This window comes from Struthio camelus, chromosome 16 (genome assembly GCF_040807025.1).
Source record: "Struthio camelus isolate bStrCam1 chromosome 16, bStrCam1.hap1, whole genome shotgun sequence".
NCBI lineage: Eukaryota > Metazoa > Chordata > Aves > Struthioniformes > Struthionidae > Struthio > Struthio camelus.
Window position 1 is genome coordinate 16,381,115 of NC_090957.1, and position 27,068 is coordinate 16,408,182.

Here is a 27,068-nt window from a genome sequence, read left to right on the forward strand (position 1 = left end):
GAAATGAGATGCATCCCTTGTAACTAGATAGAGGAACAGCTGTGCTCAGTGCCACAATACCTGCGTGCTTTTCCATAGTTTGCTGTGTCATTTGCTTGTTCTCTGTATCGGCAAATGTCCCCCTGACAAATCATGCACCTCTGAGCACTGATCAGTGCATACTTCACCTGGGAAAAAAAAAAATTCAGTACATCATATGGGAACTTGGCAGCCCTGGCTCACCCGCAAACCCTGTGAGCGTACATGGAGTCTGTAGCAAGCAAAGAGGAGGTCACTGCCAACTGAAGGTCTCACAAGAAGGTAGCAGAATGGAGCCTTCTCATTTCATGGCACTGGTTCAGCATTTGTAGGGGCAACTCAATCCCTCCAAACACCTCCTTGCTCCCACTGTCTCCCATCTCTCTCCAGGAAGAGCTGGCGAAATGGTGCCTTCAGGGCTCATTCAGTCCATGAGCTCTTTGAAGAGGAGAGCTGTAACAGGGTCACATCTATCTGGGAAAGGAGCTGGACTAAAATACCCTTTCCCAGCTGTCCCTCACACTGCAACAGCAGCTCAGTGCAATATATTGTCAAGTGTTGTGGAGACAGCACAACAGTTTCCTTGTTCATTATTCTGGATTCCAAGGACGTAAATAGGATACGTTCAATATCTAAGGCAAAAATCAGGGTACCTTTCCCTTTAGACATTTCCTTCCCTTTGCCAGCCCTGGTCACAGAGCTGGTACAAGAAAATTTCTTTGCAAAGGAGGCCAAGAAATGTCAATGCACTGGCAGTAGTTCCACAAGTTCTCTAACAGCTGAGAAAGTTCCCCTGCAAGCACACTGGTATCTGTTTGGAGTACAGCTGCCCGCCTATTGGCCAGGGCGGCACACTGTTTGCGAGTTTAGCGTGTCGCATACAATTAACAGCATGAGACGTCCTCAGGAGGAAGCCAACCTACCATTTTTCGTAGAGGCTTACTACGGATGGCCATGCCATCCATATAGTCCTCCAGTTTGAACTGGTATGATACCTGCAGCTTCTGGAGTAGGCCATCAAAAAAAGACGTGCCCTGCAAAACACACACACGTTTGGATTTTACAATATTCCTGACAATGAGCACAAGATCACCACACCATCCCTGCCACATGCAAGAAACGCTTCTTCCTGAGCTTTGGGCTGTTTCCCTTAAGAAAAAGGCAAAAAGGTCAGAAGATCTTCATCCTCAGAGATTTTTCAAGACTTTGCTAGACAAAGTCAAGACAGACCTGATCTAGTGTTGGCCAGAGTCCTACTTGAAGCAAGAGGTTGGATTAAAGTCCTCCAGGGGTCCTTTCCCACCAACATAATTCTATAAAATATTTCCTTTCGGATCTATTGCCTATGTACTACAAGGAGTAAGTTGAGCTGCACACCCAATGGAATGATTTTTAAGTAAACTTGATAAAGATGGCACAAATACCTCCATGAAATGCCTCTGTTTATTTCCACTTAAGGAGGTTTATTTCATTTTAGTTTAAAACAACTTCTAACTAACATAAAACACACCAAAACAAATCTAGTTTAAATTTTAACAAATATTCACCTAGACCTACACTTGGTACGCTAATCGTGTTCAACATGTTTGAGCATCCTCCTCATACAAGCAAGGCGTAAGACACAGAGATACGCATAGGATCACAGAGGGTTGGTCACACAGCTCTGCCATCCCATTCTAAACATTAGACAAACCCATCCACCAAAGGTTTAGTGAGGTCTGGAGATGCGTTTCACTTCCTACCTCATCTAGGAGCTGGAGCAGTTTGTTCCGAATTTCTTGGCCATTTTCCCCCAAAGGGTCCTTGAGAAGCTGCCGGAATTTCTCGATCACCTGGTAGAACGCGTTCTTCCACAGGAGCTGGTCCACGTTCTGGGTATCGGAGAACTCAATATCCATCAGGATGCACCGTTCGTACAACTGCAGCATCTCCACCCTAGAGTGAAACACAGTCAGCGCAACAGCAACTGCCCGGCTCTGGCCTGAGTTGCCAGGGAACACGTGCTGAGCCACCTGCTGCTTCTCATCCAGCAAGCACGAGATGTCAGCAGTTCAGCCAACTCGCACTCTATGGCAAATTGATACTTCCACACGTGTCCTAGAGAGAGGCAGATGTAGGCTCTTGCAACCAAACACCCTTCCTGCTCCAGTGAAGCCAATCTGAAAGGAGCATCTTCCATTTCTGTACACATCAGAAAGGACTAGGGTCTGTCAAAGAGCAAGGAGACCCTGCTCTGCTGCTGGAAACATCAGGGCACTGGTGTCTCCCAATACTAAGAAAGGGAAAGCATACTGCCAAAACAGCCCTCTTTTGCTTCTGCTTCAGCCCCAGACTCTGCTCCTCCTGAGCCCAAAATCTAGCTACTAAGGGCCAGGAACGAGCATACAGAGAACCACAGGGCAGGAGAGGTCCTCCCGCTAAAACGATCCCCATCTCCCTTCTATCCAACCAAAATACACAACGGAAACAGAGAACCTGCTTCCTCTGGAAACAACAGGCAAACTCTTCTACTTTCCAAAGATGAACGAGGGCTGAGAATGTTACACCTGAAGGAATGAAAGGCTCAAAGTAACAGAAATCGCACTCCCTCCACCAGTTTCCTACAGGCCTGCCCAGACACTGGAGCAGAATTCCTCCCCTGAGCCAGGCAGGCTAGGAACAGATGCCCAACGCTCAGGACAGTTCATGCGGCGGGGGGGAACCTCAGCTGTTACTGCTTTGGCAGGCAATCCCTTTTAACGCTTTAAATGCTACAGAGAAGCAGTAACAATAGAACAGTGTAGATGGTAAAGACTTGAGCTAAGTCAGACCACACTGCCTAGAGGAGCCCGACAGAATAAGAGAAAAGGATCCTGGCATGTTCCTGTGCACAAGCAGAGAGTACAGACTGTTCTGCTGCCCTGCCACACGCAGTCCTCCAAGCCCACTGTGCTCACTTGGACAGCACAAACGCTGATCAAGTGACTTACAGACTTTTCTGCAGATGGACACCTGATAAGCAGCAGCTGCACCCAAGATTCACAATACAGCTCCACAGGCAGGCAGATAGCGTGACTGCTCCCCTGTCGAAAGGGATGTGAGAGGTGAAAGTCCACCAAATCTGGGCAGCCCCTAGGGCCCAGATCGCGGAGAAGGCGAGCAAGGCCAAGGCTGCCTCCCGTCAGTCAGGTACAAGCAGAAGACACACTGAAATAGAGGGACGTTGGAGGATGACCTGAAACCTCCACTGCTGCTTCACGCCCAGTTACACCCCACCCTGTGATTTTCACTGCAAGTCCACCAAATATGAAGCAAGCCCTGAAATCAGTTCATCTCCTAGATTTGCTGCCATTCAGCTCTGAAAATGAGTCTCCAGAGAAGCCCTGGAGACATGAAGGTCACAAGTAAATAAAGAAGAGGCCAAGTAGAAACTGTTGCTACAGCTAACTACCTTCCAGAGCACCAACATCACTTCCTTCTTGCTAGCTGGCATCACCAGGCTACTCCCACTGGACCATGTCTGTCAGAGCTGAACAGCATCAAGAGCAAAACTATCCGGTGCTTTAAGAATGCTGTCGCGGTTACACTGCCACAGAGCATCGAGAACCCACACAATGCTTTGCAAGAACAAGCCAGCAGTCCCAGCCTCTGAAGCCCGCAATGCAAATGAGAGAGCAGATAACCAAGGACAGGGAAGAAAGTAGAAGTCTGCCAGCACATACCGAAAGCACATGAGAGCACTGGAGCTAGAGAGACCAGCTCCAGCAAGAGCAAGAACCACCCAAGAACAGCAGCGGGCGCACGTCCTGCTCCCCGGTGTCCCTGCTACATAAGCAAGGGATTTCACAACCACAAGAAGCCACGGTTCAGCTCCCAGCCCAGGCGAATGAGATCTTCGCCCAGAGTTTCCTTCCAATACCCACCCACCTTCGGCACATGACAAGCACAGCCACAGGACATCAAAAGCTAGGCAGCCACCGCCCCACCAGTCTCTGCGACACAACACCCCTGGTCTGTCAGATCTCCAAGGAAACTTTATGCTCTGGATAAACTCCTGCAGAAATTCAGCCTGGAAATGACTCAGTCACACACCCCTTAGCCACAAACCTCAGCTGGGCCATCTTCTCCAGCCCCTCTGGGCTGATGCGATCTCTGGAAAGCAGATTGCTGAGCTGCTGCTCCTGGTTCCCAGCCTCGCGGAGGAGTTTGCTGAGCTCCTGCTGCTGCATGTTCCGCATCTGCTGCTCCATCTCAGGACTCAGAGGAGTCGGGGGGAGCGGGCTGCAGATATATTGCCCTGCCTGGCTGGGATAGCCAGGGTAATAGGCTCCCGGGTACACACCATTACTTGGGCCCACAGGATACTGAAGGGAATATCCACCATAAGGATACTGCGGGCCTTGGCCGGTGGCACGAGGGTAATAATAGGGGTTGTCAGAGTTTTGGAACTTATAGAAGGATGTCTGGGCCTGGCGGGCTTCCCCCCAGGAGGTGGGGCTCACTTCATCATCTGTGTCAAGGAAGTGAAGCTGAGCAGTCTGGCTCTTCAAGGCGGGCTTTTGGTCCGGGTTGTTGGGGTCCCACAACCTGCGAACAGTTCCGCCTCGGCCCCTGCTCCGGGGCCCTTTACTCCCAGCACCGCCGAGCAGGAGCCTGGGCCCTGGGTGACTGGGTTCAGGGGAGCCGGCGGTGCTGACCGAGAGGTCTGTGTTGGCAGGCAGGAACAGAATCCCACGGCCCCTCCCTTGAGGCTCTCTGCTCTGGCCCCTCACTTCCAAAGTCTCTGAGTCATTAGAACTAACAAATGCCTTCAGGGGCTTTTTTTTATCTGTTTCTGACAGGCTGATATCTCTGCTCACAGTCCTGTTGTCGAAGGTGACTCGAAAGGGTCCCTTGACTTCCCTGCCATTGCTGCTCCACTCACTCTCGCTTCTAGAAGCTCGATTCTGCTCTGAATGCTTTTTCTTTTCCAAATTCCTGCTGGAGACATATGCTTCTGCCTCATCAGTTCTGTCATCATCCAAGGAGTCAGTGGAGGATGTGGAGAGCTGTTTCCTAGGACGTATCCTTTCTCTGGCACGCTCCTGCCGCCTCTCCACCCCATCCACAAGCGTGGCTCCATCTACGCTGTTGTTGCTTCCAGCTGAGCTTGTGCTGCAGGTGCGGTATCGGCTCCGTCGCTTGTCAGAACGGGAGTACCGTTTCGTAGAGCTCAGCTTCCCCTGCAACAGCTCATTGCTTGTTTTCCTGATCCTGTCGCTTCGGTCTGTCCGTCTTCCTTTTTCTCCCTTTACAGTTTTCACTCCTTCCCTTGTCAGGCTCCCCTCTCTATCTTCTTTGCTTGATTTGTTTTTCCTATTGTTGTCTTTTCCAGTACCTTTCTCAGTCTCTTCATCTCCCTCAACTTTCAGCTGCTCCATCTTAGTGATGACTTCCTCATTAGTTGACCGGAGAGCTGGTTCTTTGGCAACTGAATGCAGGCGTTTCCCAGGCTGATATATCTGCTGGTCCGGCTTCTTGGTTCTCCGGGTGGTCTTGGAACACCACTCATCCGGAGCAGGCTGTTTAGACACGTTGTCCTGACCCGGAAGACCACCTTTATTCTCTGTCCCTTCATTTCCTTGCAAAGGGCCGTTCTGCTTGTGGCTGTCACCTTTGCTGAAATCCTCCATGACTGGAGCCCCTCCTGCCGAAGGATCTTTGTCACTGGAACTCTCCTCCTTGCCTTCCTCAGCTCTGCTCCTCTCCTTCTCTGAGGCCTCGTGCTTTGGCAGCGCGAGTTTGCTCCTCAGTCGGGAAAGGCCAGGCTTGTAAATCTCCAGGTCTGGGCGCCTGTTGTCTTTGCGATGTCTTGGCTCCTTCACTTCTTTCATGTTGTCTGAGAAAAAAATAGAGAGATGAGGGTTATTCCCAGCATAAGCCAGCCAGCCCAGGAAGGAAAAGACAGAGACAAATAGCCAATGAAAAACATTAACCAAAGGCAAAGAGCTTAATACCCTTATGACAAGTCCAAGAAGATAAAACTGAAATTCTTTGTCAGAATATTACAGGAAATCACAGAAGAAGAGTAAGAAATGAGAAAGTGTGACAAAGCTGACCAAATCCTTGGCCTGATTCGCTTACAAGATACATCAAACAACAGGCTGTGCCTCAAAGAACGTGTAGGCTAAGAAGGGAACTGATAAAGCAAGATACAAGAGCTCAACGCTCGTATAGGAGCGCCAGATTAGAAGTTTTAACGCTGCTGGTTTCCTGGTTTCGGCAGCAGCTCCCTGTCAGCCTGTTGCTAGCGCAAGAGCCTTTCCGTATGCCAACGCTATCTTCCCCAATAGCCTCCCTGTTGCGTGAACAAATCCTTTCAAACCAAGGACGTATTACTGAGCTGCGAGAGGAAAAAAAAATACGTTTTTCCTCTCCCTCTGTGCACCTCCATGAGAGCTTTAAAACAAAAACACTTTGAAGAACGCCGCTCGAATGACAAAGCACTGCACGAAACGCCTGAACGGAGCCAGGCTGCTACACGCTGCCTCGGCTCAACTTTTCTCTTCCGCCAGCGACGGTTTAAACCCCCGAATTTCTGCTCGGAGCCAACCGAAAACCACCGCGACGACGGAGCGGGCCCCGGACGAGGCAGAGGCAGCGGCAGCGGGGCCGGGAGCGACCGCACCGCGGGGCAGAGGCGGGACGAGCCGCCCGCAGCCCCAGCTGCCTCCGAGCGCCGCGTTCGCCTCTGGGCGCTCCGAACGCAGCGACAACCGTGGCCGGGGCGACGCCAGCCCCGCGCGGGGGCCCCGCTCCGGGCCCCGCCGCTGCCCGCCCGGGCCCGGCCCCCGGGCAGGTGCCGCTGAGGGGCGGGGAGGGAAGGGGAGGGGAGAGGAGAGCAAGGGGGAAGGCCCAGGCGGTGGTGGCTCCCGCCCCGCGCCCGCCGGCCCCGCCGCCGCCTCACCTCGGCCGCCGCCGCCCGCCGCGGCGCGGGCCTGCGCCGCCACCATGTCCCTCAGCTCGGCGGCCGAGACGCGGACGCGCTCCAGCCCCTCCGCCATCTTCCCTGCGCTCCCGCCCCTCGGCGGTAGCGGGGAGGGAGGGCGGGGCCGACGGCGGCCGCGCGGGGCCAAACGTCGCCGCGCGCATGCGCGCCCCCCTCGCTGAGGAGGGGGCAGGCAGCGCGCAGCGCCGAGCACCGGCCGCGGGCGCCCCATGTGCTCCGCTCGCTGCGCGGCGCTGGCCGACGTGCAGGCCGCCGCGGCCAGGCTGCGCGGCCGGGTGCGCCGCACGCCGGTGATGGCCAGCGGCGGCCTGAGCCGCCTGGCCGGCCGCAGGCTCTTCTTTAAGTGCGAGCTCTTCCAGAAGACCGGCTCCTTCAAGGTGGGACCCCGCCCGGCGCACCGGGGCCGGGCTCGGGCTCCTCCTCGCTCCAAGAAAAATCCGACCCCCGACCCCCCCCCCCCCACTCCGGAGCGGGCACCCGCCCCTCTTCGGGACAGCTCGCCCTGCCGCCCCCCCCCCCGAGCCCCTCGGCCAAGCGGTAGGGCAGAGGCTGCAGGAGAGCGGAGCCCCCCCCCCCCCCCCCCCCGTTCCTGGGCAGCTCTGCCCCGCCGGGGAGCAGCCAGGCCCCCTCAGCCCCCAGAGGGGGCACTGAGGGGGCCGCGCTCTCCTTCCAGATCCGCGGTGCCCTCAACGCGGTCAGGAGCCTGGTCGAAGAAGCCCAGCGCGCCGGAGCGGAGCTGCCGCGGGCCGTGGTGACGCACAGCAGCGGGAACCACGGCCAGGCGCTGGCCTGCGCCGCCCAGGCGGAAGGTAACGCCAAGGGAGTGCTGGCGCCGGGCGCTTCACCCCATCCCAGACAGGGCGAGCAGGGAGCAGGCAAGGGGCGAGGTGTGAACACAGAGCTGGGGCAACTCCCGGCTCCCAGCTCTGCCCAGCCTTGAGCTGAGCTGCTTCCACAGACCGCAGGACGGGTTAGGGGGTGGCACTGCAGAGCTCTCCCTCTCCTGGCCCAGGCTGCACGATATATCGCTTCTGCAGTGCCAACTGGCTGCCTGGGGCATTTTCAACGTGGGATGTTGAGTGTTGTCCCCTCTCACAGCCTGGCTCCTTCATCACACAGGGATTCCTGCCTACATCGTGGTGCCCCGGACAGCACCACACTGTAAGAAAGCCGCCATCCATGCTTACGGTGCCACGCTGGTGCCGTGTGAGCCCAGCGATGAGGTAAGGCACAGAGATGACCAGCCAGGGACGCATGTCACAGCCAGGCTGTCACAACTGTCTGGGCTTTCCCTTAGTCCAGAGCCAAGACAGCAGCTCGCGTGGTCGAGGAGACGGGAGGAGTCATGGTGCACCCCAACCAGGAGCCAGCAGTGATCGCGGGGCAAGGCACCATCGCCCTGGAGGTGCTGGAGCAGGTGAGGGAAACCGCACACCTCAGAGCTGGCCCCAGGGCAGCAGCGTAAGGGTGTACCTGTGGTGCCAAAAACACTCACGCTTTCTCTACAGGTGCCTGAGGTAAACGCCCTGGTGGTTCCCATCGGGGGCGGAGGAATGATTGCTGGAATAGCAGTTGCTGTCAAGGTAGGCAACAGCAGCACATCTAGGAAGAAGCAACTGCATCTCCCTGCGGGAAGGGTTGGGTTCCCAAGCAAGCAGCAAGTTGTCTCTTTAGAGACAGAAAATCCCGAGCTGTGGAAGTGTCCGGGCTGCCTGCGTTCTGCACGGCACGCCTGGCAGCCTGCTCTCGGCCCTGCTGCAGCCCCCGTTAAGGCTGCACTGCAAGCGCACTCACCCCACGCTGAATACAGCAAACGCAGACAGGCACGCACTCGTTTAAACCAAGCGGCTCCTTGTGCTCTCTGCAGGCTTTGAGACCAGATGTGAAAGTGTTTGCTGCTGAACCTTGCAATGCAGATGACTGTTATCAGTCCAAGCTGAGAGGGGAGCTCACCCCCAACCTGCACCCCCCAGATACCATCGCAGACGCGGTTAAGACCAGCATCGGAGCAAACACATGGCCCATCATTAGGGATTTAGTTGATGATGTCCTGACAGTCTCCGAACAAGAAATCAAGGCAAGTACTCTGTGGCTACTCTTACACCATAGCCGCCAGGAGGCAACTGCCTCCATCCATGCTCTGTCCATGCATTCTCACCCCTACGCTCCCCCCGAGGGCAGCACAAGCCCCTGCACACCACAGCAACCATGCGACACCCATGCTGTCTCCAGCTGGAAAGCACTGGCAACAGCTCTCCTCTCCCTCCCCAAAGTGCCACAGAGAGTCTGCACATGCAGTGCCCTCCCCAGCCCTAGAGCAGTATGTACACGCTACAGGAATGACCGCTGCTGCTCTGTCCCGACAGCAAGCAACGCGGCTGGTGTGGGAAAGGATGAAGCTGCTCATTGAGCCAACAGCAGGTGTGGGAGTTGCGGCCGTGCTCTCGGCGCAGTTCCGGGCAGTCTCCCAGGACATACAGAATGTTTGCATCGTGCTGTGCGGGGGAAATGTGGACCTGAGCTCCTTGACCTGGCTCACAGACCTCCCTGGGAAAGCGGAGTGAGAACAGAGCAGGGTCACAAGTGGCAGGAACCCAACGCTGAATTTGTACAGCCTGGTTTGTGCGCTATTAAACCAGATGAACAGCCTCAAACGTTTGTGTTTTGGGGGAGGGAAAAGGGAAGCTGGTGTTGGTCTCTACAGCACAGAGTCACTTTCTTCCAAAATCACTACTGTGGGGGGGGGGGGTACACAACACCTGGAAGCAAAGCACCGCCTGCTCTTCCCTTCCCAGCCACCCACTCTGGGACAGGCCTTGAGCGAGCTGCATGCAGTCTTCCCAGCTGCTACTTCACATTGCTTTCTCGGCCTCAGAAACCAACAAAGTTCAGTGCTGGGGCTATCCTTGATACAACAAAATCCCTTTGCCAGCAAGCTTGGTCCACTGCTATGGCAGGGCGAGAGCGAAAGGCAGCAGCCCTAGTGGGTCAGGGGTTCACAAGATGGTTGGGGGAATGCAGCCTCCCTCCACAGCCAGACACCACCAAGACAGAGGGACTTCCATGTTTTTGAAAATATTTTCCATCAAAATAAATAGCTGTAGCTGGTACCTGAGCAGCAGCTGGTGGGAAAGCCGCCCCCATACAGACCCCAGCACTAACGAGTCCAAGACAGATCAGCGTTGTCCTCACTGTGTACCGGCTGAGAGCAGCATCCAGGGAGCTAAGGCACTAACTGCGTTAGCCATGCTGGGCCTCCAGACTTATTCCATCTCCACCTCGTCTGCCAGGGGCACGGTCTCATCCCTCACCCATGGTACAGGCTCCGGAACATGGGGGTCATAAGTCCATTTAGGAAAAACACGCTTGTAGAGGTTCAGCAGCACTGTGTCCTGGGATTTTAGCTGTCCATCAAAGTGACACTTCATGTGACCATGGGTCCCTAGGCACAGAGCAGAAGAGGCCATCAACTGTCTCTCCTGCCTAGGAAGGGCAGGCCAGGTATGCACAGAGAGGCATCACATCCAGCCCAGCATCGCAGGGGCAAAAACCAAACCTACCTAATGGCTCCTTGATATGTCCCCTACGACCCCACTTCGTTCTCAACTCCACTGGCTTGAACCACATCACATCCTCTGGAGACCAAAACGCAAAAGGCAGGTAAGAAATAGACTTTCCTATGCAAGCTCAACCCCTCCCACAAGCAGCAAGAGTTCTGCCTCCACATCCCCTCTTCCCACCACACGGAGAAGAGCTGTACCTCTGTTAAAGAACATGTATCGCACTACAGCTGTCTTGGTAAAGATCTTGAAAGGATGGCCACTGAGCACCAGCCGCTTGATGACAATTCTGTCTGGGTCCACAGCAAGCAGAGAACCCGTGGCAACGAGATCATGCATTCCTGCAAGGCAGAGTCATTAATGCACCCGGGCAGCGCCACAGAACATGCCTCCATCGCCTCCCTCACCACGATGCCCTTCCCCGAATGTTCGTAGGCCAGGGCAACCCGCCCAGCAGGGACAGCAATAATCGACTTAGTCTTCTCAAACAGTGTAAAGTATGAAGGACGCACAGCTGGATACGTGCACTTGTAAGCCAGGTACAAGAAAACCCTGCTAACGTTTGTTTCCCAGACACCACCTCCTCAGCATTTACCAACTTACCATTACTTCTCTGTTTAAAAAGTAGCACTGAGGCAGGAGGGAAAGTGATAGGAGCATAAACAGTCACCACTAGAGCAGCATCTGGGCGCAGGAAACGCTCCAGCTTGTGTTTATCAGCTACGACAGAACAGCAATAATCAAGTTTAGTCCAAAAGCAGTCACCAGAGCTCTAGGAAATCCCATCAACCCCATCCTTCCCTGGCTCCCACTCACCCTGGCAGGCAGGCTTCGCTCAGCAGGGAAACAAGTCACAAGCACCACTCCCAAGCAGGGGCAGAGTATCTGGGGACCATGGTGATCCTCAGAGCTGCCAGCTCATTGCGTGGGGCCTGCCACCGCCCTGCCTGGACCACGGCCGCAGAGCCACACGTCCTCCTATTCCCCTGCTGCCTAGTGCCTCCCCTGGAAGCCTCAGAGCCTGAGGGTGTGTCTTCAGAAGAGTCCTTCAGCCAGGTTCAGACATTAAGGCTAAGACATCACAGGCTTCCTGCCATAGAAACCCCAGCCCCACTTCCCAGCTCACCCATTCCCTCCCCGCAGGCCCCTCACAAACCTGACGTGTGCTGAGAAAAGAGGGGGGAAGCTCGGAAGCGCCTGAACCCGCAGTGAAAGATCAGCTCCTCCTTTGCCTTTACTGGCTCGCTGTTGCTTGGATGCCGCCGCACCAGGAAATTCAACACTGACATCTGCAGGAGAGGCAGCACTGTGAGGGGCCAACAGCAGGGCTGGCAAACAATGGTGGGCAGAGCAGAAAGCAATGGAAATCACAGCAAGGACAAACGCCCTCGACATTGGCTTCCCAGAAACTTTGCCCACCAGGTCCTGTGAACTACACACCTACGAGATACCAGCATGGCCATACCCACTCACCTTTTGTTCATGAGGAAGCAGTGAAAACAGGACTAGCGGCCTCCCATCTTTGAAGCTCTCTATCACTGAGACAGGCACATTGCAGACATGAAGCGTAACATACCAACCAACCTGCCAAGAGAGGATCAGTTATGAACATCTCTCTCAATAGAAAAGGTGTCAGGAGTAATACGTGTCTGGGTTAGAGAGGGAATCCAGGAAACAAACATTATCTGGGCTCGCGGCTTCAGGTTAAGCACCAGCTGGCTGAATGACCAACCATGCAGCCACTTCCTCGCCAAGTCTTTCCTTCTGGAAGGAGGGCAACACAGTAGGGGAAGAGGGAGAAATGCGACTGGCCAGCAGGAGAAAAGGGAACTACCGAAGCCCCTTCAGTCTCCTCTTTCTCTAGCTGCCTGAAGATGTGCTTTCTGGTTCGGGAGAAGTCCTGGAACTGGAAAATCCTGGCATAGTCCTTCGGGAGATTCTCTTTGGGGTCCCATGGAGAAGTCCTGAAGCTCTTGAGCCCTCTATACTTCTGGAACCTAAAGGATACACAACGGAAAAGATAAACTACTTCACAAATCTAGATGTCCTGCCAGCCTCTTCCACTCTCCTCAAGGTCTCACGTCCTCAGAGGAAGCAAAGGGAACAAAGCAAATTTTAGCCCTCTCAGGCCAAGACCTAGCTCCCCCTTCCCCAGGGAGCTGCACGCTGCCCAGGCCACCCGCTCCCCCCCCAGCAGTGCCTCCCCTGGAAGCCTCAGAGCCTAAGAGCGTGTCTCCAGAAGAGTCCTTCAGCCAGGTTCAGACATTATGGCTAAGACATCACAGGCTTCCTGCCCTATTTCACCAAACTCGACAGAAGGCCCCCTTCCAGCTCCACTCCCAGGAAAGGAGACAGTTTCTTACCTGACTCTGGCAGGCACGTCACGTGGCGTGTCCACCTCATCTGGAAACATTTCATCCATTCGCTCCTGCTTGTATCTCTCCAGCATCTGTTCCTCGTCCTCCTCCACTTTCTCGTCATAGTGGTCATCCCGCACACACTCGGACACAGTCATGGTCTCACACTCCTCCTCCTCCACAAGCTCCTCTTCCTCCTCACTGCCTTCCCCCTCCTGACGCACAGGACAACACAGAGCCCGTAAGCACACACACTGCTGATGTCTATGCAGCACTGCAAACTGTTTGCATATTTACACAGTGCGAAACATGGCCCAAGCCACTATGCAGTCACTCATTTTGTTATCTAACAGGCCAAAGCAGCAACACGATACAAATGATTGAGAATGAACTCTGAAAACCAGGCAGATCTTGACTTTGTTTTGTGCTCTTGCATGGCAAAAGCTGAAAGGACAGGACTGTCCTAGGACATAACAGCAGTGGCCTAGAGATCACCTGAAGTATCAGCTCTTGAAGGTACCTGGGAAGCTGCCTCTTCCATCATATCATCAATGTCATCATCTTCCTCCTCCTCCTCCTCCTCTTCTTCACTGTCCTCTTCTCCATCATCCACAATCCAGGCAGCCTGGTATTTGGATGTGCCTTTGGGGACCTTCACCACCTTCCGGCCTGCCTTCAGAGAGGCTGTGGGATTCCCACCAACAATTAACGCAGGAACAGCCCTCCTTCCCCTCCGCAGCAGTTACACTAGGAGGGCCAAGAGCAGCTCTAGACAATAATCGCCATTTCCCAGGACAGAATTTGTCAGGGCCCAGGAAAGGCAGCAACATGTAACCCTGTTAACCTCGAGGGAAACCATGCGGCCTAGTGGTCAGGTGATGGGAGTAGGAAGGGAAATCATGAGGAAGGCCAGAGCTCCTGATCAGTGCATTTCTTCACAGCCCCCTCAGCCATCCCAGTGACACAGGGATTCTCACAACGCTCTTAACAGGGACACAGAAAAGGTACAGAAACACTGTTACTGCTCACCCTCTGCTTCTTGCAGTTCTTCTTCAGTAGGCCATGTCTGCTCCCCTTCCATAGGATCAGGGACCACTTCTGACTGCAAAGGCTCCTGCTTGGTAGCATCTGCCTTCATCAGGACCTTAACATCCTCCTCCATCTCATCAGCACCATTTACAGAGTCATCCTGAAGGGCAAAAGAACAGAACCCCCAGTTGCAAACACACCTAATTCAAGCTAGGGATCAGTCTGAAGTGAAGGACTAGCTCCTCCCACAACCTTCGCTACCAAAACTATCCCCACCCTGACAAATAAGAAACACAAACTCCCCTCAGCATAACGTCCATTATGTCATAACATCACAATGTTCATTACATGCTGTATCCAAGGAAGTCTCGGCTCACTGGCAGAACACAAGCCCACCTTCCCCCTCAATGCAACCCCCTTTTCCCCCCACCCTTGGCCACATACACCCAATCACACTTTCTTGATGAAAGTTTAGAAACATCGGGTTATAACGGGCAAGGCAAACGCCGACCACCAGCACACCTGTATATCCATGCCCTGACTCCTCTTCTGTCCTTTAACCACTCGGGGGTTCAAAGAAAGGGGGTCTGGGGGGGCATCCACCTGGCTCATCTGGAAGTCTCCATGTCCCACAATATGCACCAGGCTGTTCACACTGAGGGTCTGTCCCCGCACAAAGCCGGACACCTTCAAGGTCCCCACCAAGTCGCTCTCCTGACTGGGCACAAACTCGGCAGCATAGGCAAGCAGGTGAGCCCGTCTGTCCCGAAAAGCAAGATGCCGCTGCTTCTGGGCACCGAGGTGCCGCAGCAGCAGCGAGCACTCCTGCTCTGTGTTCAGGGGGAAGAGCTTGGCCTCTGGAAAGCGTTTCTCAATGGCTTTGGCGAGTTTCTTCTTAGCATCTATCCGTTTCTTTGGTGGCAAGTCGGTGCCCCCCAGGACAGCAAGAGCTACCAAACAGCACACAGAACAGAGCTCATGATCAGAACATAAACCTTCTCATACCACTTTCACCAAGCGTTAACAAGACAAACTCAGATTTCTGCATTCAAACGAACCAAGCAACAGATTCACACCATAAGTTACAAAGGCAGTTTCACCCATTCAAAAGAACACACAATCATCACAGAAACCCATTGTGAGAATGCAGAACACAGCAGCAGGGCAACAGCACTTGGCCAATTGATACTCGCTTAGAAACAGAGTGGTCAGAGACCTGTGATCACCTGCTAACACATGGAATTTTTAATTACTGCAACAGTAGGTCCCCGTCAAGCACTTCCTTAACCCGCACCCCACTAGAAGTCCGCACGTTTCTCATTCACTCACCATAACTGGGGAGCCCCTGTGCAAAGAGGCAGGAGAGACAGTGCTCCCCTGTGCTGTCCCAGCCATCCACAGGATCCAAGAGGAACAGGAGGGAGTCTGCGACTTTCGCTAGGTCTAGGACAGCATGAACATCCCCTGCACGCAGAACATCTCCGTTACCGGGGCTGCTGGGGCTAGGGAGCGGAAACCCACCCCACCAGCAGCGTTTCCTCACCTGGCTGCGCTGCCACGAAGCGCCAGCGCTGCTTGAGCCGGGGACAGAGGAGCGCGAAGCCACCGGGTCTCCCATCATCAATGCGCACAACGGTCGAGTCCTGGCTCTGCAGCAAGTGGAGGGTGTCGTGCGCTGAGGCCCCGCTGTGCAGCGGCACCACGACCACGAGGTGCGGGGGTCCGTCCCTGCTGCCCAGGCTCCGCTTCTCTGCCAACACCTACGGGCACAGGGAGACTGTGAACCGCAGCTCCTACCCTCCTCCCCAGATCATGCCGCAATTTCCCCCACCTCAACTCAAACTAGTTTGGCCTGGTAATGCCACCCCCACCCCCAAATGAGCCAACCCAGGTACCTGCTCCGCTCCTAGGCCCAGTTCCTCATCGCCCAGACAGATCTCAGAAAGCCCAGGCCCTGTTCCACCCCCAATGCTGCTCTGAATCAGTCTAATTCCCGTTTCCCCACCCCCGAGCCAAACCATCCCAGTGCCCGTTCTCCATTCCCCCTCTTCCCTGTGCCCCAACCCACCACCCTCCTGCCCCAAACACCAAACCAGCCTAACTCCCATTCCCCACCTTCCCCCTGCCCCAAACACCCAAATCTGCTCAGGTGCCTTCCCCCTCCCCAAACCAACCCAGGTCCCATTCTGCATCCCCCCGCCCCATACCCGAACCGAACCGACCCGGGGCCCCTTCCCCCCCCCCCAACACCCAAACCGGCTCAGGTACCTTCCCCCTCCCCCGCCCCAAACCAACCCAGGTCCCATTCTCCATGCCTCTCCCCTCCCGCACCCGAACCGGCCCGGAGCCCGTTCCCCCCCCATCTCGTATCCGAACCGTCCCCGGGGCCCCTTTCCCCTCCCCCCAGCACCCGAACCGGCCCCTCCCGAACCCCTCCAAGGCCTCCCAGCCCCTCACCGCCTCCTTGCGCTGCCGGCGGAGCTGCAGCGCCTGGTGCCGCCGATCCACCCTGCCGAGGTCGCGGCGCCGCCGGCGGGGCAGGGCCTTGGCGGCGACTCGGCCTGCGGGGAGAGAGCGGTGAGGGAGGGGGCGACGGCGGCGACGGGGGGGGGCGCGGGCGGGACCCGCCTCACCTGCGGCGCGGCGCTGCGCGGCCCCGCGACGCTTCCCGCCCTTGTGCGCCTTGTTCTGCTGCTTCAGCGGCCCGGGCCGATGCGCGCCCGCCGCCGCCGCCGCCATGCCGCCTCCTCGCCGCCGCGCCCGGCTTCCGGCCACGTCACTTCCGCCCGGCGGAGGAGGCGGCGGCGCGGGGCATGCCGGGAGCGCGCAGCGCCGAGCACAGCCCCGACATGGCGGCTGCGAGAGGAGGGGCGGCGCCGAGGCCTCCCGCCGCCGCCGGCCCAGCGGGGCGCTGGGACACCAGAGCCCGCAGCCGGCGGCCCCTCCGCCTAGCGCTGTCCCCCAGCAGCTTTTCTCTGCCGGTTGCTGGAAGCGTTAGGAACGCCGCACCCCAGAAGGCGGGCGAGCAACGCGGTTGAACGTTTACCGCAGCGTCACCGTTGCTCGTCACGCCGAAGTCAGCGACCCAAGGGAAAGGCAGGGCAGCTGCGCCTCCGTTCCGGAGCGAGCCGCGACGGGGAGGGAAAAGCAGCGCCCGGTATCGTCCTCCCTTATCCCTCCTAGGAAACCAGCTGCCAGCTGAGCTGTTCTTTACACCCATCCTTTCCTGTCCCTGCAGGCAAGCCGACTGCATTAGCCTTTTAACTCTTAAGAGCAATGAAGATAGCATGTCCTACCTGACAGGAGGAAATTAAGGGACTGCTGACAACTAAACACGTCTAAGCAGCAGCAGTTCTCTCTCTCTACATGTGTATCAGTTGGCTGCAAGACAGCGTGCAAATCTCCCATTCTCATCTCTGAAGGCCGTGTTTCCGTCAGCTGAGATGCCCGCAGCACTGCCGTGCGGATCCAAGGGCAAAAAGGCAGCTCAGAGGGGAGGACTCGGGAAGAGGAGACAACTGGGATACTTTCCCATCAGGAATAATAATGATAACAAAAAGTCCCATTAGTTATTTATCCCTTGTCATTTAAGCCAAACCAGGGAGAGAAGCAATATTTGTTTGAAACTTTTTTTGCCCAGCCTTCACATCACAAAGCCATCTACCTCTGCCCCCTGCGAGTCGCCCAGACAATCTGGCCTTGGAAGCCCACAGTCAGCCAAAAGGGTCCCACCACAGAGGTCCACGTCTCTCTGCTAGCCTTCGGGGGATCTCAGCAATCCTCGGAGCAGTGGCAAGCACAGCTCTGGCTTGCAAAATAGTTAATGTGCTCAATTTGCACTGTAGGCTGGGCCTCTCATATCTAAAAGTAAAATTCCCACAAATCTATATATCACAAGCATATGGGAATTTCACTGACCTGTGCCTGCTTGGCTCTGCAGGGTCCTCTGCACAGTATACAAAAGTTAAGACCTGCTGACCTCAGAAAGCAGGAGTAGAAAGCCAAGCACCACCTCATTGTGGCTTCAGCGTTTCAGGTTAAAACAAGCCCTTCCTGTTGAAGCAGAAACTACCAACCAAGGAGATGCTATCACGTCTCATGCAGGGAAGTAACCGCTAGCAGTTAAGATGCACACTTCTCATGCTAGGCAAGTCCTTGCAGCAGGGGAGGGCTTCTGTCCACGTGCCCTGTACTACCACAACGAGCTGGCCTGTGCCCCACGCACAGCGGCCTGCTCGGCACCACCTGCCAAACGGCCTCTCCACCTCTGCACTCCCTTCTCCAACAAAATGAGCTTTGCATCCCTCCAGCATAGTCCAGACGAGCAGTGCCATTCAGAGCTGCGCAGAGGGAGCACGGCTTTCAGGCTGCTCTGCCACACGCTGGCTACATCCCAGAAAGCAGCTGCATTGCAGGAAGGCTGCGCCTCACTAGGAAGCAGAACAGCTCACTCTTCTGCTCCCTACTGCTGAAGCAGTGAAAAGTTTGGGCTGACTCTGCTTTGCACAGAGGTGAGGGGGGAGCAACAGGCTGGGGCAGGCTTGATGCAAAACCCAGGCCTTGGTTTACAAAAGACGACAGGTTGCAACTGGAAGGGCCAGTTTATTAGAGAAACCTCATATTGCAGAGAAGTCACAACACATCGGAAGGGGTCCAGGCCTGCTGAGTGGGCCAATCTTCTGCAGCAGCACAGATCTAACTCCCCAGCTCCAACCTCAGCAGGTGCCACAAAGGGAAGGGTTAACTGTAACAGAGCTTATGTTTACAAGCAGCCTGAGAGAGCCAGTATTAAAGTTCAAAACAACCTCCCCGTTAGACAACGGTTAAAACAAAAATGGTTTAAAATGTTTAAAAGCTCCGTGTTCCTGGCTGCGGTGTGATGGGGAGGCAAAGGTCTACAACACACACAGTTCTCTGTGGATCTCTGCTCTACCAGTGAAGGCCAGAGGGGGGGGTCTTCTCATCTTTGTTGCTTTCCAGAGAAAAGGGTGGGATTCGGACATCAAAGTGGGAGCCATCAGGCCTTTCAAATCGAAAAGTACCCCTGCAAGATAAAGGCAGAGATTACACTGAGGCCAGGGCAAACATCTAGGAATCGTCAGCTAAAAGGTAAGAAATGAACTTCTCCGTTTCCTGCGAAGGGACTCTGGGGCTGCATTTGCAAGGCTGGTTTGGCAGCAAGCACACCTCTCTGCCAAGGTGACTCAATTATTACAATACTCCTGGGCAGTTTACAACACATCTCTCATGTACATTTCCTGAATAGAGATGTCATGTTTGGATCCCCCAGGAGGCATATTGCACCCCGAGCATCTGCAGCAATATTTACCTAAAACTCACCCCAAAGGAGACAGAACCTCTGAGCTATTTTTACAAACTGATTACAAGTAAATTCAGCTTCTTATTTCTTGGCAGAAGCTCCACTGGTTAAGAAGCCTGGGACAATCATGAAATCCCATCACAGACATAACTTGGAGCAGCTTCTGCTTTGAATTTCAGAAAGGGCACTGAAGAACCAAATCTATTCGTCCTTATGCAGAAAAAGCATTTGCCACGTCCCCAGAAGAACTCTCACTGCCATGAAATACAGACCACTGTGAACTGCAGAACGTGACATGGGCAAGAGCACCGTGGAGATACAGTAATAGGTTCTCATAATGCAGAGGACATAAATAAGGACACAATAAGCCAAGCTGAGCACAGCTTCTGAACTTCAGAACTTTTGTCTCCTTCTCTTCAGGATGCATGCAGAGAGCTAAAAACACTAAACAAGCTGTTTTAATTCCCCAGGGCATGCATTCAGGCAATTGTAAATACATAGCATGGCAAACAATGCTAGCAAAGGTATATCTTACAGGCAAAGAGCTGCTCTCACGCATTTCCAAGGCAGCTCAACTTCTAAAATAGATTGACTCAAAAAGCGCAAGCCAGAAAGACCTGTCATACAAAAGGCAAGAGGTGGCTGCGCACTTCTTGTCCCCACAGAGATGACACTCAGTGTGCCAACCCACTTGAAGGGAAGGGAATTTGCTTCAGCCCCAAGGCACAGGAAAAGAACAGCTCAACCTGAGCATTTTCCATCCCACACCAACAGAAGAGGAGACCTTAATGTCAGTCAGACTGAAGGCCTTATCTGACCTAAATTGGGAATAATCCTACAGGCCAACTCCTTGGATACAGAACTGCACAGCTTCACTCAGGGATAGAAAAGCCTTGTGAAAGCGCAGGGAATACTTGTGCACGCATCCCTGCTGTCCTAGGGGAAGACCGCATGAAGACATGCCTCTTGCGCCAAGGACTGAGAGGGACAGAAACCAAGTACATCAGCTGATGATGGAGAACTGCTCCAGCTCTTTTCAAGTCCAGTCTAGCACAGACCAGAGAAAAGTGGATAAATTAGCCTGTAGCCTCTCCCAGTGCAGGGAATCAGCAGATGTTCTTATTACTACCTGGGACTATTGCTATAGAGTAGCTTCATACAAACACTCATTTTAACTATCAAGTATGTCCTGTCCAGTCCACTTCTACCCACCTTTGAGTCTTAATTCCAGACTGCAAACTCTGCACGTCCCAGATCAGCACTGTAGGGTCCTATATCTAAACACTACTGCAGTAATAAATGCTCCTTACCACATGTGACCACTGGATGCCTGCAGGGAGACGTGACTACTGTACTGAAATGCTGGCTGTTCTTTGGATAAAACTGGCTCCTGAGAAGACAAGAAGAGACAACCCTGCATCAGCAGCGGATCTTAAGATTTCTCCATAGCCATCCATCAACAGAAAATGTACACAAAAACAACCACAAAAACAGAGATCCACAGGCTTCAGAATGGTACTTAGCATCACTACAAACTAGATGACAAACAACTCACCCAGTGATTAGCATGAGAATTGCAGTTTTCCCTTTGTCAGTCATTTAGGACCGTTCTCTAATACTCAATGTGAGGTTTCAGCTCACAAGTATCAACAACAGATGAAAAGCTCATGTGATTTTTTTTTTTCATAGCTCATTTTCTATTCCATCTAAAAATGCCCATTAAGAAATTGACTGCTAAATCAGCCCAAGCAAAAGGCTCCATTTCCCAAAAGAAACATATGATATTACACAATACCTACCCTTCCTACAACCCCACGACCTCTGACAGTTTCCAAGGTGCCGGACAAGCTAAATATCCTCCAGTGCCGTTCTCGTAGTTGTACCACTTCGCTGTCAAGGTTCTCCAAGCGAATACAGTAGCGCCACTGGACAGAAGAAAGACTGTTATCAAGAACTGTAATCAACTGCAGATTGCTAATAACCCACAACTGAGACTGGGAAACAGTTGCCAGGCAAGGGCTACCCTCCCTCAGAGCTTATCACACAGCAGCGATGCCACAGCGAATAAACTCCTTCCCTTTAGCTGCTTTGTGAAACAAAACGCACTTACCCAGTAGACGTGGGAATTCTGGGCTTCCTGTCAAAAGAAACAAAAGACTTTAGCAGCTGTCCATCAAAGCTCAGCACCAAAACCTCTTCAGCTGTCGGCACAGGACAAGCACAGCGGCTCATGCTCCATGCCAGATTGATGCAGACAACTCACGTGAGCACAAAGACAGCTGCTCTCCAAAGCAGTCAATCAGTTACCGCCTGGCACTGGCTCTGCTCTAGACATGTAATCATGAGGTGGGAGAATTTCAAGGATCTTGTGATTATGGAGGGTTGACCAAAAATGGATCCCCAGGTTAATTACACACTTTATACAGGTCTGACACCTGAACCCTTGCCTTCAGGCATCTCTTTGTCTGACCAGGTAAGAACAAATATCAGTTGGGCTCCATGGAAGCTGCAATTCCACATCAGAACTTCCACCTGCAACAGCCCAGGCTCCCAGGCAGCCATACTCGACTAGATTTGGAAATCAAACTGCCAGCGTAATTCCTAGCCCTCCCGCTCAGAAAACTGTTGGCCAACACCAGGTCTTATTATTTTGGATGCTGAACATCACACTGTTAAGCTTTAGAGAGCGCGTAGCACCAGCTAAACCCAGAAGGCTTGAGCCAAACCCTCTAATCTGCATTAGAGCCAGGAAACAGGGCTCGGCACCCACCACCTCACTGCTGGACAGGTTAACGGACATGTCTGTCATTACAGGGCAGACGGCCTTGGTGCCACCTTACATACGTGCCCACCTCTGACTCAGGCACTCAAGGATCAATATACAGGCTTTCCTAAATCTTCATGAATACCTCGCTAACACTGTTCTGCAGAACAGCCCGGGGTATTTCTCATCCTACAAGTATCAAGCAAAAACCAAGTTGCAGGAGCTGTTCTTCAAAAGCATATGAGAAAAGGGTTTCAAGTTCATACCGCTGCTGGAAATAATGACAATGAAATCACAATTATGATAAGAGGTCATTTCTCCAGTGAGAGCACAAAGTAACTTCAGTCAGTACACTGGCCTTAAAAAAACATGCAAGATAAACCAGTCACAAAACTAACACAGCAACGTGCAACACAGACCTACCCTCATGCCCATATAGAAAGGGATGACTGTGACTCGGATGTTCTCTGTGGTTTCTCGGTGCACATCAGAGAGCTCTAACCAGGGATGGTTCTTCTCCTGCCATGCACACAGTGTATCCCTTGCTACAAAAGGTGGAACTGCAGAGAGGTGAAAGATGTCTGCTTAGCAGGAGAGGCACACTGTAATCAAGCGTCCTTCCCTCAGAGTTTTCACATAGTTACAAAAATTATTTAAAGGAGGCATTACTGTAACAAAACCCAAACCAGACCACAATTTTACACTGTATCTAAGATGATGAGTTCTGGATACTTGTCTTAGAACACCTTAAGGAGTTGGCTCCAAAGATTTCCTTCTGAAGTTACCTTTTGTTTGGTCGTACATGAGAAACCTCTCAAAGAGCTCATGCTGGATGGGCACTTGATCAGTAGAGCTGTAGGGAAGGATGTCTTCATGGCTTACATAGTCTAAACCTGAAAAAGAAACCCCAAAAGCCATTAGACTTCTCTAGTGAAGGGTAGGTCAGAAGAGATTTACGACTCTTCCAACCTCGCACCATGACAATCCACATCTCCACAAAGCTCCAAACGCGCTACCGGGTACATTTTACTCACCTGGTATGGCATAGAGGGCTCTGCTATCATCGTGATTTGCCAGGAACGTAACTGCTTCTGTCTGTGATCTCTGGGACTGAGAAAAAGGGAGGTTTATATCTTTCAGTATGGAATGCTGTGGGCCAGTTTCTAGACAGGTTTTAATTTACAGGTCTCTCCTAAGTGTGTAACTTTTATTTTACTTAACCAATTCACATCAGAACATTTATTTTTTTAATTTCTCTAGACTAATTCTCCACTCAAACATTAAGTGAAGAGGGTTTTTGGTCACCCACCTTCATAATGACCTATATGCGCAACAGAATATGAATGCCAACAGGAGGAGAAACTGAGGTTGGAGAGGAGAAATACGGCTCAGAAAACAGTGATATGACACTCCAGACCATCCTTCTCAAGGAAATTATGACTTGAAGAATGACTTGGCCCTACAAGTTCCAAACGTTCCCAGGATAAGAACTCTTGTTAGTCATCTTAGCAGCACTCTGTCAGCCTTTTTATTCCAATAACTGTACATCTAGAGAATTCACAGAGGAGAATATCTTCGAGTTTCAGTAAAAAGATCACTGGTTACTTACTATATGCGGACAATCACGGGCATCTATTAACACCTGATAGTAAGTGTGTGTTTTGCCTTTGACTTCTTTGGAACCATGGCCTGCCGCATTCTCACTCCTAAACAGAAAAGCAGAGCACTGAGCTCAGAGCAGCTCCACTAACCCACGCACTAGCACAATCTCACCCGCATTGCCTGAGTTAGTACGCAGGATGGGAGAGAGTTCATTTCCACACGGTAGCAAAGTGTTCTTACAAGGACGAAGCCTGCTTACAAACAGTAACTTCTAAAGTACATTTCAGAGTCTGCAATCATTCAATTACCATCCAAATTACGTTCATGCCATCCACCCGCACAATGATAAATGAACTGGGAGGACGACAGTCAACGGTGTCTGTCACTGGCACAACAGCTCTGTTTTCAGATGACTTGGAAGATCTCCCCTGGTCAGCCCAGTATCCTATCTGGCATAGCTGTTTTCACTGCTCGCTCATTCTCTATCTGCTCACTGCTCAGTCTTTTCCAAGTCCAAACATACACTCGCCTGGCATACCTCCAACAAGGGCTAGAGAGAGGAACGGATGAGAGAAGTGAAGGAAGTAAACAAACAGGGACTCAATCCATCAGATGGATAAACTTAGCCTAGCAGGTTGAAAATGGGGAGGCAGCTGACAAATGCAACTCACTGGCAATCTATACAGGAAGCAGCTTGCAATTTTAACACAGGAGCCTAGTCCTACCTCAGGACAGCACAAAGTTTTGTTTTACTGAAAAAAAAAAAAATGTGGGGAGGCTTGGTTTTCATTTTCTAGACACACACACTCTTTCTTCATGCTTCCATCCTGTCTCTTGATTAAAAGAAAATTAATATTCATGCAATCGCTCGTTTGAGTACCTCTCTTCCAACTGATGTTCGTGTAAAACAGACTTGTACCATTGTCTTTCTTAAAAAGACTTGTTTTCCCTAACCAAGAAACTCGCAAAGAAACGTAAATACAGTAGTATGCTGCATACAAACAAGAACAAAACCTCACTTTTCTGTGACAGGAGAAGCAACATCTCGATCGTAAAGCCTGGCTTGCCAGGGAAACAGGACTATTCCTCGATAGCCAAACACACTGTGAAGAAACAGCTGAAAAGAACAAATAATTGCACTTTAATACATAGCAAGCTTCCGTCGACTTAGATACAATAGAAAACATGGAACCAAAAGCTCTTTTCTGACAATATCTAAAAAGAATTTTATAGAGGTAGAACTAGCAATGTTTACATGGAGCCTGGACACGTACGAAAGGGATAAAGGGAGAATCACCATTGTATAGCCATTGAGCAGAGACAAAGCCGGAACATAAGCAGCTTGGGATGGAAGAACAAATTCACGTCATCTCTATCCCATTAAAGTGATTGACTAAACCAGTTATAACATATTGGACATCAGAAGTGCAGAAAAGGAGACCAGGATAGTAGAGACCACCCAGAAAGGGAGAAACAGATATACGAGTCATGAGCATAGAAATTACAAGTTTACCTTCATTTCCCAAATTCAGCAATTGACTCCTTTGCTGCCAAAGGGAAACTATGCTTAAATAAAATCAGCAGAGCAAATACCATTGTATGAACAGTTGTGTCATGTTGCAGATTCTTATCAATTTCCTACTGTCAGATGACTGACAAACTGCAGACACAGCAGAGACAAGGAACGTTGAACTGTGAAACTCCTGGACTTCTGCTACTATGCAGCAGCCTTCTCGCAGATAAATCACGCAGCTATTCAACCTCTGTGGAAAAAGCCTGCAGGGTCAGCTCTGCTCCCCAAGACTGCTTACCTGGCCTGTCTCATATTTGCCGTGTTGCTTTGGTGCTTCAAACACCCCCACTGTCTCCAGCACTTTGCCCTCCGGACGGTTTCTAGGAGGAGAGAGTGGGTTTGCTGGGTGTGCACGCAGCTGCCCAGCTGATGCTGAGCCTGTCCCCTGGGGCCAGGAGAGCTGCGCGTGGCACAAAGCACCCTGAGTCCCCGCTGCTGGCTGGGTACAGCCCCCACCCTGTACCTCCCTCAGCCCCATGACAGCCCCAGCCTGCACCCATGAGGCTGCCCAGCCACCCGCTTCCGGGCCCTCCACACACCCCCAATGACCCCTTTGCCAATCCCCCCTACCCCAGTTGCCCTCAACATCCCCCTACACCCCCTGCCCAGCTACCCCTTCCCCCCAATCTCCCCTTTCCCACATACCTATCTCAGTCCCTCAACAGCCCCCCCAGTCTGCCTACCCCAAGTTGTCCTTGACAGCCCCCTGCCCCCCACCCTGTCCCAAATAACCCTGCCCCAAACACACCCTTCCCTCATCGCCCCGTAAGTGCCCCCCACCCTGCCCCAAACACCCCTGACAGCCCCACACACACCCTTCCCCCGTTGCCCCATAAGTGCCCCCTACCCCACATACCCGACAGCCCCCCACACACCCTTCCACCGTTGCTCCATAAGTGCCCCCCACCCCACATACCTGACAGCCCCCCACACACCCTTCCACCATTGCCCCCTAAGTGCCCCCCACCCCACATACCCTTCCCCCGTCGCCCCCTAAGTGCCCCCCACCCCACCCCAAACATCCCTGACAGCCCCACACACCCTTCCCCCGTCGCCCCCTAAGTGCCCCCCACCCCACCCCAAACATCCCTGACAGCCCCACACACCTTTCCACCGTCGCCCCCTAAGTGCCCCCCACCCCACCCCACACACCCCTGACAGCCCCACACACCCTTCCCCTGTCGCCCCCTAAGTGCCCCCCACCCCACCCCAAACATCCCTGACAGCCCCACACACCCTTCCCCTGTCGCCCCCTAAGTGCCCCCCACCCCACCCAAACACCCCTGACAGCCCCACACACCTTTCCACCGTCGCCCCCTAAGTGCCCCCCACCCCACCCCACACACCCCTGACAGCCCCACACACCCTTCCCCTGTCGCCCCCTAAGTGCCCCCCACCCCACCCCAAACATCCCTGACAGCCCCACACACCCTTCCCCTGTCGCCCCCTAAGTGCCCCCCACCCCACCCAAACACCCCTGACAGCCCCACACACCTTTCCCCCTGTCGCCCCCTAAGTGCCCCCCACCCCACCCCAAACACCCCTGACAGCCCCACACACCTTTCCCCCGTCGCCCCCTAAGTGCCCCCCACCCCGCCCCAAACAGCCCAGCAGCGCCACACCCCCCCGCCGCCCCCACAGGCCTCACCGCGACGAGAGGTGCCGCCGCGGCAGGAGCTGGACGGCCGCGGCGCCCCCCGCGCCGAGGGCCCGCGGCCCGCGGGCCGGGGGGGGCTCCCAGAGCGGCAGCCCGCGGGCCCGGCACCGGCTCAGCGCCGCCGCCACGTACCGCCGCGCCGCGCAGCCCGACATCCCGCCGGCCGGGCCCACCCCGCCGACAGCCCACAATGCACCGCGCGCGCGCCCCCACCCCCGCCG

At 53.6% G+C, this 27,068-nt stretch overlaps 4 protein-coding genes and 2 non-coding genes across 11 annotated transcripts in view; 1 reads left to right on the forward strand and 5 right to left on the reverse strand.

The window, feature by feature from the left end:
• The window catches only part of SMG6 (SMG6 nonsense mediated mRNA decay factor), a 119,036-nt gene extending 111,962 nt beyond the window's left edge, over positions 1-7,074 (reverse strand). The window contains exons 1-5 of the mRNA XM_068909384.1: positions 6,944-7,074; positions 4,105-5,875; positions 1,761-1,953; positions 942-1,052; positions 61-167 (exon numbers count right to left, since the gene is read on the reverse strand). Coding sequence (XP_068765485.1) covers positions 61-167; positions 942-1,052; positions 1,761-1,953; positions 4,105-5,875; positions 6,944-7,040 — 2,279 coding nt within the window. The 5' untranslated portion in view covers positions 7,041-7,074. The remainder of the gene's footprint in view (positions 1-60; positions 168-941; positions 1,053-1,760; positions 1,954-4,104; positions 5,876-6,943) is intronic.
• A 26-nt stretch (positions 7,075-7,100) lies between these two features.
• On the forward strand, positions 7,101-9,687 carry SRR (serine racemase). Of its 4 annotated transcripts, XM_068909390.1 has the most exons (8): positions 7,163-7,227; positions 7,299-7,362; positions 7,659-7,794; positions 8,105-8,208; positions 8,283-8,402; positions 8,494-8,568; positions 8,853-9,062; positions 9,352-9,687. In XM_068909390.1, the coding sequence occupies exons 5-8, from the start codon at positions 8,331-8,333 to the stop codon at positions 9,547-9,549; spliced, it is 555 nt and encodes a 184-aa protein (XP_068765491.1). In that variant the 5' UTR covers positions 7,163-7,227; positions 7,299-7,362; positions 7,659-7,794; positions 8,105-8,208; positions 8,283-8,330; the 3' UTR covers positions 9,550-9,687. The 4 variants fall into 4 exon arrangements, with proteins under 4 accessions (XP_068765490.1, XP_068765489.1, XP_068765488.1 ...); XM_068909389.1 differs by having other exon boundaries at positions 7,101-7,362; XM_068909388.1 differs by having other exon boundaries at positions 7,121-7,227; positions 8,853-9,395.
• Positions 9,688-10,025: 338 nt separating this feature from the next.
• TSR1 (TSR1 ribosome maturation factor) lies at positions 10,026-16,713 on the reverse strand. 2 transcript variants are annotated; one of them, XM_068909385.1, is made up of 15 exons: positions 16,565-16,713; positions 16,389-16,492; positions 15,475-15,691; positions 15,261-15,395; positions 14,454-14,881; positions 13,932-14,091; positions 13,423-13,586; positions 12,909-13,117; positions 12,380-12,542; positions 12,019-12,129; positions 11,702-11,834; positions 11,149-11,265; positions 10,746-10,886; positions 10,546-10,620; positions 10,026-10,427 (listed from the first exon to the last, which is right to left on the reverse strand). In XM_068909385.1, exons 1-15 carry the CDS (start codon positions 16,668-16,670, stop codon positions 10,249-10,251), a joined length of 2,442 nt encoding a protein of 813 aa, XP_068765486.1. In that variant the 5' UTR covers positions 16,671-16,713; the 3' UTR covers positions 10,026-10,248. The 2 variants fall into 2 exon arrangements, with proteins under 2 accessions (XP_068765486.1, XP_068765487.1); XM_068909386.1 differs by having other exon boundaries at positions 14,535-14,881; positions 16,565-16,694.
• LOC138061347 (small nucleolar RNA SNORD91 family) lies at positions 11,547-11,639 on the reverse strand. Its single transcript, XR_011134984.1, has one exon. It is a non-coding gene; the product is annotated as a small nucleolar RNA SNORD91 family (small nucleolar RNA).
• Positions 12,747-12,839, reverse strand: LOC138061348 (small nucleolar RNA SNORD91 family). The gene has a single exon (XR_011134985.1). It is a non-coding gene; the product is annotated as a small nucleolar RNA SNORD91 family (small nucleolar RNA).
• A 1,800-nt stretch (positions 16,714-18,513) lies between the features above and the next one.
• Positions 18,514-27,049, reverse strand: POLDIP2 (DNA polymerase delta interacting protein 2). Of its 2 annotated transcripts, none has more exons than XM_068909492.1 (11): positions 26,980-27,049; positions 25,429-25,510; positions 24,637-24,734; positions 23,625-23,721; positions 23,050-23,125; positions 22,801-22,908; positions 22,439-22,575; positions 21,362-21,388; positions 21,051-21,176; positions 20,562-20,641; positions 18,514-18,975 (listed from the first exon to the last, which is right to left on the reverse strand). In XM_068909492.1, exons 1-11 carry the CDS (start codon positions 27,000-27,002, stop codon positions 18,861-18,863), a joined length of 969 nt encoding a protein of 322 aa, XP_068765593.1. In that variant the 5' UTR covers positions 27,003-27,049; the 3' UTR covers positions 18,514-18,860. The 2 variants fall into 2 exon arrangements, with proteins under 2 accessions (XP_068765593.1, XP_068765592.1); XM_068909491.1 differs by having other exon boundaries at positions 26,839-27,002.
• Between the last annotated feature and the right edge of the window lie 19 nt (positions 27,050-27,068).

Excerpts from the sequence above, each read along its gene's own strand:
- SRR (XM_068909387.1), top strand. The coding sequence starts at position 7,195 with ATGTGCTCCGCTCGCTGCGCGGCGCTGGCCGACGTGCAGGCCGCCGCG. Across the intron at positions 7,363-7,658 it reads AGAAGACCGGCTCCTTCAAG|ATCCGCGGTGCCCTCAACGC; the intron begins GTGGGACCCCGC and ends CTCTCCTTCCAG. Across the intron at positions 8,209-8,282 it reads CGTGTGAGCCCAGCGATGAG|TCCAGAGCCAAGACAGCAGC; the intron begins GTAAGGCACAGA and ends GCTTTCCCTTAG.
- TSR1 (XM_068909385.1), bottom strand. The coding sequence starts at position 16,670 with ATGGCGGCGGCGGCGGCGGGCGCGCATCGGCCCGGGCCGCTGAAGCAG. Across the intron at positions 12,543-12,908 it reads GACGTGCCTGCCAGAGTCAG|GTTCCAGAAGTATAGAGGGC; the intron begins GTAAGAAACTGT and ends TGTATCCTTTAG. Across the intron at positions 10,428-10,545 it reads ACATATCAAGGAGCCATTAG|GGACCCATGGTCACATGAAG; the intron begins GTAGGTTTGGTT and ends CTCTGTGCCTAG.
- POLDIP2 (XM_068909491.1), bottom strand. The coding sequence starts at position 27,002 with ATGTCGGGCTGCGCGGCGCGGCGGTACGTGGCGGCGGCGCTGAGCCGG. Across the intron at positions 24,735-25,428 it reads GCAAATATGAGACAGGCCAG|CTGTTTCTTCACAGTGTGTT; the intron begins GTAAGCAGTCTT and ends TGTTCTTTTCAG. Across the intron at positions 23,126-23,624 it reads CCCGTGATTGTCCGCATATA|TCCCAGAGATCACAGACAGA; the intron begins GTAAGTAACCAG and ends CCTTTTTCTCAG.